This window comes from Aptenodytes forsteri, unplaced genomic scaffold (assembly GCF_000699145.1).
Source record: "Aptenodytes forsteri isolate BGI_AS27 unplaced genomic scaffold, ASM69914v1 Scaffold8, whole genome shotgun sequence".
Lineage (NCBI taxonomy): Eukaryota > Metazoa > Chordata > Aves > Sphenisciformes > Spheniscidae > Aptenodytes > Aptenodytes forsteri.
In genome coordinates, this window is record NW_008796218.1 from 652,831 (window position 1) to 663,764 (window position 10,934).

At 39.0% G+C, this 10,934-nt stretch overlaps 1 protein-coding gene across 1 annotated transcript in view; it reads right to left on the reverse strand.

Annotated features, from left to right (window-relative positions):
• MOB2 (MOB kinase activator 2) overlaps nucleotides 1–10,833 on the reverse strand; it is a 121,227-nt gene extending 110,394 nt beyond the window's left edge. Inside the window, exon 1 of the mRNA XM_009288669.2 lies at nucleotides 10,772–10,833. Within this exon, the coding sequence (XP_009286944.1) occupies nucleotides 10,772–10,818 (47 nt within the window). The 5' untranslated portion in view covers nucleotides 10,819–10,833. The remainder of the gene's footprint in view (nucleotides 1–10,771) is intronic.
• Nucleotides 10,834–10,934: the final 101 nt, after the last annotated feature.

The window sequence follows — 10,934 nt, forward strand, 5'->3', positions numbered from 1 at the left end:
AACTAGAAAATGAGCGCACATTTTTCAGAATAAAATGTTTAAACATGGGAATTTAATAGATCTACTACACAAGAATATTTCTTATTTACTCAGAAAAAGGACAGCATACATTTCTACTGAAAAAACAAACCAGCAAGTGATTTTGTCCTGCAAGGTAGTGGATAATGATATCGCATGTGTTTCATGAACTGCAGAAAATATTTCTCAATTAACAAGATGACTAATTTCAAGTATTCCCAACCAGTCAACCCAGTCATTATTTTAAAATAACTTCCTTCTCAGGAAATTTTTGCCAACTAGAAAATGAGCGCCCATTTTTCAGAATAAAATGTTTAAACATGGGAATTTAATAGATCTACTACACAAGAATATTTCTTATTTACTCAGAAAAAGGACAGCATACATTTCTACTGAAAAAACAAACCAGCAAGTGATTTTGTCCTGCAAGGTAGTGGATAATGATATCGCATGTGTTTCATGAACTGCAGAAAATATTTCTCAATTAACAAGATGACTAATTTCAAGTATTCCCAACCAGTCAACCCAGTCAGTTTTCACTCTACCTAAAACCAAGATGAACTCGATTTAAATAAAAGCATTGATTTTATTAACAGTAACGAGAAAATTCAAGTCTGTGAACATGTAAATACTATTTTGCCCACCTGGAAAGTTATACCACACACAGCAACAGCTGCCTATATTTTAGTGGATGACTGGGCACATCCTGCCTGAAACAAGCCTGGAAAAACACTTATAAACACTTTAAAAAAAACAAAACAAAAATCACCACCTTATAGTACTGTGTGAAAACAGGAAGGCCACCCTTTAAAAAGTAAACCAACCACATTGCCTATAAACTTGCAGCTAAATACCTAGCTGTGCATTACAAGCATTAACAAAGAATCTCCCCTTTCATAGATAAGTTTTCATAGTGCTTTACTCCACCAGCTCAAGCCTCAACAAGCTCAAGTGACTCGGGCCAGTACCTTCATATTCAGCAGGGTGGGGCGAGAGAGACAACCTCATTACAGACACTCTGGGGTTATAAGAATGCAAATCACCAAATTCAGCATTTTGAATAGCACCCATAACTCAAAGCTAAAACCTGCGTGCTATGCCAGACCACATGGTAAAAGCCTATCATATGCCTAATAAGAAACATTAATAAATACATCCAAAAAAACTTGAAATTTCAGGTTGGTCTTCAAAAATTGCTCATAACCAACAGCACCACAATAATCAAGTGAGGAAGAGACACAATAAGAACAACTACTGTTAGATGCCCATCCAGAAATACTGTGCAGAAGAAAGAGTACTCCTTAATGCCTGAAAAATCAAGCAGCAGAGGGGCATCCAACAGACCCTCTACTTTACAAGATTAAGACTAGAACTGAACAAAAAAACAGCTGTAGTCATTAGGCTGAAGTATCCCCTCGCTATTTCTTTTGTTCATCTCTCACCAGCCAGACTTCTTCCAAACCTCAAAAATCAGCTAATTCAAAAAATGGCACTATCTGCCTACAACAAAAAGGAGAGACAGACAAGACCTGTAAATACGTCAGAACTGCAGGTTAGCACATGCCCCCCAACTAGAAATTACAAATGAACCAAGAAAGGCTGGCTCACAGAACAAAAGAAAAGATGACATTGGAGGGGATTAGGTATATCTGAAGATCTGGATACCCTAAGACCAGAACCAGAAAATACTCCCATTTCTAATCTCTTTCCTTTCCTAGGAGAGATTCAGATAACCTTAAATAGCAAGACCAGTGCCCACCTGGCTTTTTGAATGCAGGCTGGTCAGCTCCTTAAAAAGGTACAAGCCCCCTGCTAAATCAGCAGGTGAGATTTATCCAGCTGACATGGAGCTGTAGTACTAACATGGTTTTGTTCAAGACAGTCTATTAACATAAACAAGAGATACAAGTATGCTCAGAAGCTTTTTCTTTCTTCCCCAAGTACATCTGTTGGTCTAATAAAAGTTACTATCCCTCACTACGAACTCGATCCCTTTTATATCTGATGGAAAGCAGTCACACACTAACACTTTATTAAACATGACAATTATGAAGGTTACAGACTGGAGTTCCAGCAACACCTGGATATCAGAGAGAAGACTGGCTGAAAAGAAAGCTATTTATCATTTATCACACCTGACACAAACCTGAAACCACAGAGTTAACTCTGTAACCTGAGCCCATCCACAAAGTAGACACAAAACACCTCCTTGTAAAAAAACATCTCTATCCAGTTTTGCATAACCTGTTAAGATATACTGTATGGAATAAAGTCTTTCCTGAACAACACTCTACTCTTTTATGAAGAGCCATACAAAAGAAAGAAGTTCTCTAAATTTAGAAATTCTAGACTGAAGGAACATTAAGGTTGTAAAATGAAGCACTTAAAAAAATTCAGTCTCAAGGTCACCTCTATGCAACCTTTTGTGTTTCACACAAATTCTGTGCTTTACGTATAAATACTAGGAAACTTCTCAGGTAAAAGTCCCAACTATTTACACATTTCAGCGTAGAGAAGGGACAGCAGTGATCCAGGCACTGAACACTGATGATAAAAATATCGTGAACACCCTTCTAACCTGAACAGTGAAGAAAGAAAGAGGGAAAAAAAAAAAGAAAAAAGCATGCAGATATATTCTGAAGAGCTCGAGTTACCGGACGTGGATCATTTTGACTTTGCCCTAACCACCAAAGCCCATAAGATGCTTGCTAAAAATACAGTTTTCTGCATGCTTACATTCTAGCTTAATGGATTTACTCTTTGAATGTTCAGAGTAAGAAGGAATTTGATCTATGACAGTCATTCCTGCCTTGATTCCAGTTTAATTTCTGACATTCTTCAGGGCCTTGAAAATTGTATCTAAACTCTGATTTTATTTTTTTTTTTAATGTGTTCAATGCTCTTTTTCCACAGTCAGAAACAGAGCTTTGTGGATTGTGTGAAGAACTTGCACCCTGTCCAATTTCTCCTGGCTGGCAGAATAAAAGGAAACCAACTTCAGACTAAACTGCCATTTTTTCCTCTCCAAATGCTAAAATTATAGTACTGCTGTTCAGCCACATACAGTTATACTCATCATTCTAACTCCAAAATTAAATTATTTAAAATTATTGCACGCTGTCTCAGGAGCAGGGAAGCTCCTAGAGTGCAACTGTTTGAAGTGCTGCAACAGAACCATGAAGCAACAAGTTCTTCCTTAAGTAGTCTCACTGATATAAGTCTCCAGTAATATTATAAACAACATGATTGCAAAAATAAATTTAAAAAAAATCACATTCATTATAAAGCTTAGTACAGTGAAGGACACAGTCTAATTTTATTTTTTTTAATTGCATAATAAGATGGGTGGAAAAATTGCTAAGGAGGGCATTTAGAAACTGAACCTAGCAGATGAGTTTCACAACCTTATCACTGACTGTAGAAGGCTAAACATGGGTTAAAAATGATGCACAAAATTACTTCAATAGCATTCCACTAGCAGAGACACACATTAAAGTTGTTTAATAGGTCAGCAGTGATTGCAAAATACGCAGATCTGACAACACCGAGTTCAAACTTGTATACACAGCTATCTAAAAATTGCAGTCTCTTATTAATTTTACTCTTTCAAGTATGCTTGCTCTGGGCCCACATCCAGTAGATGTAACAGATGGAAACTGCCAGTGAAATATGGCAAAGCTATGTAGGCCATCACGCGTGAACCAAGCTTCCTGAAAACTCTCTTGAATCAGACTGCTGGATTCAGCCAGGCACCCAAAATACCACCTACCTTCACATTCACACCATGACAGAGCCAGCACTTTTCTCAGGTAAATGAAACCTGATTTAGAGCAAATTATGAATTCTGAGTTATTCATAAATATCCAGTTCACTACGAGTATATTTATAGTTTAGCCATAAACTGGATGTAACACAGTAGGACAGCAACTCTGACAGTGCTCTGAGGCCGTTACCTGCTCCAAGATACCAGCCTAGGCATAGCATCTCCTATTTTCAGATATTCTGCAGTTCTTCCAAACAGTTCAAGCCAAAGGATACATCAACAGAAAATCGCTAATTATTTGCAGAGTAATTAGCACTAATAATCACATTACTACATGATTACATTCAATTGATTTAAGTCCTTGCTGCCACCAAGAAGAGTGTTCCCTAAGCTTTATGTTCTCACCAGCTCCATAGTACTATTAACATTATTCATGTAGCTACACAAACAGGCTGCAGGAAATAATTTAGCTGAAAACTAACCTTAGGAGAGGAAAAAAGCCCCCTCCCCCCCCCAAAAAAAAAAAAAAAGATTAGTTTTCAGTCAGATGAGCTTCTTAACCTATCAGCCTTCCTGAATACTGATGCTAGCACAAAGGAGAAGAGGGTAACATGCAGAGAGATGCAAGGAAGGAGTATTGCTACACTTTTAGAATGCTCAACTTTTTTTTTTCCTAAGGAAAGTAATAGTTCATTCTACTTCAGGGACCTTGAGATTGATCTACTCTTCTTGTCCCCCAATAAAATCCTTGTTGGAAAAAGAATGCTCTCATAAGAACAAACCAGTATTCACGTGCATTGTACTGACCAAAAGAAAGTAACTGCCTGACTGATACAAATTCTGTGGTTTGCTAAAGTAACACAGGTTTCAAAATACAGGATTTATTTGGCATTTTCTCCAAGAAATAATTAACTATACCAAGACACTTCAGGGAGCAAGGCTCTCCAGTTATTTTTTATTTGTTTGCATTACAGCAGAAAAGCCGTAACAGTGACAATCTCAGTAATATAACTGAGCACCTTCAGAACCAGAGACATAAGGGAACAACATGCCTGAAAAGTTTAAATTGCTCTCGTCCAGTCCTGACTCCTTTTCTACAACTATGATAGCCCTAGAAACTCACATTTTAAACAGCACCCTTCCACTACTATACCAATGAATATTACAAGTTAATATTTAATGGAGATATTCTTTTACCTGTGGACTATGTTATACTAGTTGTTTTCACAGCTAACTTCTGGTTTAGCAGAGGTACTGCTCCTGTCTGATAAGTGTATGAAATGATATTGAAGTCTCACAAGTAAGCAGTGAACTGAGTGCACATGGCTCACAGACAGACCTAGATTTATCTGGGGAGAACAACCTGGGACCCCATAGGTAATGTAACACCTATAAATAGAAGTAAATAAGGAACATGTGAATACTTCCCTGCCCAATGGGACTGGACATGTCTGGTTTACCGGTTCTAAGTTATTTTCAGCTTCCTCAAAGTAGGGAAAATGGCCTGTGAAGCCAAGAATTTGCAGGGAATGTAATGCAAGGGAAACACCTGTTGTGAGGTCAGTTAAAAAACGAGTATATACACCATGCAAGCTGTGAAAGGTGAGAGGTTGCAGCACGAGTTTCTAGGAGGAAGACTACCTTATAAAGACAGGAGACTTTCTTCACTGAAGATGACTGAAGGGAAGAAAGGGGAAAACATTCCTTATGGTTACAGCAGCTGAAGAACTTCCAGTGTTTTTCCTTTCTTCCTTTTTATAGAAATATTTGCTTTAATTAGGAAGTTTCAAACAGTACCTAGAATAAAAATCATTAGCTACTTTTTTATATAAAGGTCTGCTAGGCAAAGACAGCAGTACTCATCTTGGTTCAACTGTATTATGCACCAGCCAAGTTGACAGCTAAGTATGCTGCATGATTTCTCACTATTCCCACTACAAGATGCATTCCTTACAATTAATGGACTTGGTGATCCTTATGGGTCCCTTCCAACTTGAGATATTCTATGATAATACATCCCATTCAAAGCAACAAAGATTTAGTCTAACAGCTGAAAAATTAGCATATTGGATTTTTACTGACTCAGAACTAGAACACCAGTATGCTTTTTTCACATCTAATCCTTAGGTGCTCTAGCTCAAGGCTAGCACTTCTCTGCCTAACAATATTACTCATATTTCATCATAGTGTATCTTGAACTGGACAGTGTCTTAAGGCCTTATGAGGAAATTTCTTATAGACACTGCCATAAATGCAAAATGGAAGACAACAAGACAGCAGTCTGTTACTTTTCTTCTAGCCTTCAAAACCACTGCTGGGATAATGTGGCAAAATCCTATATCCAAAAAAGTGGAAAAAACTACTAGCTTTATTTTAAGCCCCTGACAGTTATAGCTAAATAAAATAAATGCATGACACACAGGCCTTCTGTACTAGACAAGTCTAGCAGTGTGCAGGTCTAGGGAAGTCCTCTTGCACTGTTTGTTAAAAATCATCAGTATAACATATACTTGAAAAGACTGAATTTGCATAGTTACTGTGCTGTCTTAATACAACATACTTTCCAACTACCCCTCCTGGTCAGATGAAGACTATGCAAGGCAGTGTATATATGTGGTGTTTATAATGGATTAATTGACATTACAAAATAAAACTTGCAAGTGTGAAGGCTATTGCATTGGATTAGACATTCTTCAGTTTACAGCTGTAGCCACTTGCTCTGTCTTGCAGATCACAGAGCACCTGAGTAGACTGAACCTGTCTGTGCTGTCTTCAGGCACAAATATTCTGATCAAGTTTGCTTCTTTCTTCTGCCATCTGTATTTTCCTGATCTTTCTAGGCCATTGCTTTTCTAACTGTCCCCAAAGCTGAAAATGTGGGATATGAGAAAAGGATATCCTTCAATAATTTTTAGGCCCTCCTTTCCAAGTCACCAGGGCAACATATGAAAGAACAGATAATTGAGCAGTGGATGGTATGACAGTATGGATAGCAAGGCCTACAACTTAAAAACTGAAGACAGGGGGAATCCCTGTTGCACACAGCCCCTTCTCTTTTACTCCACTTACACTCTAATTAAGTCTGGGAGAAGGAGCTGTGAATCTTTGCCAAGTCACCATAAGGCACAGAAAAGCAGAGAGATAATACACTTGTGTAAAGTTAGCATGCTCCCACAACTTATTTCTTACTGTCATAAATCCCCCCACAAGAGCTAGACACCCTGCTGTCCAGAAGAAAAGTTTTATTACACAAGTTTTGCATCTAAAATTTTATTTTCAACAAGCTGCTACATGCTGCAGTCTTCCCTCAGAAAAAAAGAGACCTTAGTACCACAGTGAAACCAAGCCATGTGGATGGGGGCACTAACATTTTGCTGGTACCAGAAGTGCCTGTGAAAGGAGTGGACACTGCAGCTCAAGTACGGGAGATGCTTACACTGATCCTGGAATAACACAGTCCTCTGATGCAGAGAAAATGCTGATACACTTTCAACGGAAAATAATCTTCATTGAAGAGTTTAGAGATAGCATTTCACTTCTTGAGGATGCAGAGTTTTTCTTGTGCTCAGAGGCATTTAAGTAAGAGTCAAGAGGGAATGCCATTAGTTTATGGAAACAAGCTTTCTTGCAAAGGAAAACATGAAAGATCTCCTCCCCCCCCCCCCCCCCCCATTTCCTTCACTACGAGTCCCTCTTTTTATAGCTGGTCTACATGCTGAAGGCTTAAGTACCCTATACAAAACTCTCCAGCTCATTTCTGCAGAGGTAGTTTTTTTCCCCAGTTTAAGATGCATCTACAGAGGTGTTTTGCCATGACAACTATGTTAAACTGTTGCAATTTTCTTAGTTTCAATCAGCATAGTCTAGTAACCTGCTAAACTACAAAGTTTATAGTACAGATGTAGCCCAAATTATGTTTTGTGTTTAACAGGTAATTGTTGGTAAAATAGTTTGTCTCTCCCCTTTTTACATAACAGTTCACAATCCTCCTCTATTAGGAAAAAATGTGCTACAGCATCAGACATATTAAAAATAACTGACACCATGTCAGGTTTACCAGTACCATTAATATGTTTTACTCCTTTTTAATTATGATTTTAAAACAAATTAAAAAGCAAGTTTCATAACTGAAGGAACAATCCCTGTCTTTGTTGCTACCTTGAACTTCAAGAGCAGATCAATGCTATTTGTAACACAAAAGTTTGGAATCTCTTCCAAAGAGGGTAATGTAGATCTCTGTCAGATGTTGGTGAGCAAAGCAATTAAGCAGCACTGATCTCTAGTCAAAATTTCACTGAAAATATATCCTATGTACAACAAAAAAGCTCAAAATGGTCTTTTTTTTTTAATGGAGAGAATGCACTGAAGAAACCATAGTCTTTCACCAATATTAGTATTAAGGCTATGTTCAGGAGAAGGGTAAAAGATACCAACCAACCACAGAAAAGACTCTGGGTTTATTTTGGTGCTAAACTAAGCACTGTAACATGCCAGCAGCTCATTTTTTTCAGCTTTCTTCCCTAGGACTTGACTGGATTTTGAAGCACTTGACTGAACAGAAGGCAGCACCCAGAGAAGTTTTGCTGTGTGACCACATAAGCCTATAGCTGTTTGTTAATCCATAATAAATTCACTATTGTTTATAAGCTTCAGCTTCCGGTTTTTGTACATTAAGCACTCTGAGGCGATCAGAGACACTTGGGCTGCTGCCCTTTGTGGTATGATTAGAACTTACCCTTCCCCCACTTTCAAAGAGACCACAAGTGAAGGGGAGGACCAGCAAGTAATAAAGCAGACCTCACTCCTAAATCGTGTATCAGATAAATGCGACATAAGCTTCAAGGGTAGAGATCTAGAACAGAAGCAACTGTTACTGCTGCCTAATTTAACACACTTGCACTTGAAGGTTAATTTCTCAGGAATAAGAAGTTAAAACACAGAGGGTGTTTCTCATACCGAAACATTAAGAAAGCACAACTGATAACATGAGACATACAAGAAGGGTTCTTGTGAGCAAGCACATGGAAAACTAACTGCAAACCAGCACATTACCAAAGCAGTTAGGAATAAGAAAGATCACAGTATTTTTATTAGTGGTGACAATCATTCGGGAAAGAGTGACAACACCAAGAAGCAGACCAATACAATTTGCTCTCCAGAGGCACAACGAGACATTGACACAAACTGATGGGTTACTGAGAGTGACCTGTTTTCCTACTATTTCTGCAGCCCTTCCCTTCTCACCCAAGAGACCCAAACAGCTGAATTCTTCTCTGAAAGAAAGGCTGAGGGAGTGACATTACCCAAACTTCTGCCCTGGCAGACGGATGTCCTCAGTTTCTTTCTCAACAAACAGCAAGAAGGATGTTTTCATTTATACACATAGTTGCTAACAACAGCCATAACTTGGACAGAATAAGAAAGAGTCCCTCAGGCCTTCGACCCCTTCCCCATTCAAAATATCAATGCTCTCCCCCTTCCTGCCATAACCCTCCCCAAAATTCACACAAATAGAACTCGCAAAGTTTTAAAGGAGAAAACATTAAGAGCATCAGTGGGACAATACAGGCGAAAACTGTATCAGGAAATGGCTGAGAACAAGCGAGTAACAAATGACTCAAGATCCATTCCCATTACAATGGGAAAAACAGACAAGGAAAACAAATGGATCCACCTGCCCCAGGTAAAAAAGTGCAGAACAAATGCCAATTTTTTCATAGCAAATTCAAAAAACCCAAAATATTTTTCATAAGAAAACCGGCATTTTAACATATTGAGTTTGGCTAAACTAAACCTTGATTCTTTTCTGCTTTACAACATAATTCACACAAATAAGTACAACTGCGTAAATGAGGCATTTTGAGTCATCCAAATGTCTTGCATAAGTCCTGGGTTTGACTTTTTTTGTAATTACAGTGGCACTTTGACATTTCAGCTTTTACTTTTACAAAGTAAACATAACAGACCACCTGTGCTTCGTGGTTGTTACGAAACAAATCAAAACAAGCTTGTAATTTATATTTTCATTAAGACCATATAATAATAGAGTGCAGCCCTCTGATTTACAAGACACAAGCGTTGCAGTACATAGCATATAGACCCGTTCACAAGCCACAAATACTGGATTTCCACTGCTCAGCCTGCTGGAGGAAAACCCAGTCATCAATATCTACCCCATAGATATTCAGCATTCAATCCATCAGATTGAGGGGTCAAACTTACAGTAAAACATAACTGGTATTGACAACTGGCTCAAGAGTCAGCCACATCTAGTTTGAAGTAACAAGTGCCGTACTTTCACCAGCGAACAGTTCAGCTGCAGACAAAAAGCAACACACACACACGAGTGATCTTTCTAATACACCACATCTAGCAACTGCAACAACATAGTTTATTTTGTATTCTAGGCACATCACATTAGGAAAGGAGGCAACCTAGATGTTAAAAGATCACATTCAGGAACCGGATCAAACTACTGTAAAGAAACAACTAAGGGCAGCAAGTTATCACTGCAATACTGGTTTTGCGGAAGCATAAACCTACCACCTATGCGATTTTGAAGCATAATTATTCACAGTTCACCTGAGTGAAGGTCGCCAGCACAATTCATGCAAGAAGTAACCGAGTTTATCTTGCTTGGGATACTGGTAGCACATCAGGTCACTCCCATCAACTGAATGTCCCTCTCCTGCACTGAGGTTTTCAGACCTAAAACCAGCAGCAAAGCGCTTTCTACCTTGTGTCTCTATGTAATTAGCACTATTAATCCCAGGCTATCCAAACCCCCTGGCGTGGCTCTGATTTGGCTTTAATCTCTGCCGACGTCTCTTCCTCCTTTCCACAGAAAGCCATTTAAACCTTGGCAAGCCTTTCGGTTTAAAGTGATGTTCTGTTGCAGAGGTATTAGTCCCACACTGTATTGGTGGGAAGCACGGAGACCTGCAACGCCTAGCCTTCTTAAACCCCCCCAAAAAAGGAAGGAAAAGTTACTTTTTCAGAGAGCGACCGCTTGGGACAAGGCAAGGGCCCCCCTCCATCTCTTCCTCCCCTCAAGCGCAGCCGGCTACACCCAGAGAAGCTCGCCTCTCTGTGGTCCAGCCGCCTTCTCTAACGCTTCCTCTCGCTGTCACCGCAGGACGTGAACGCACCGCTT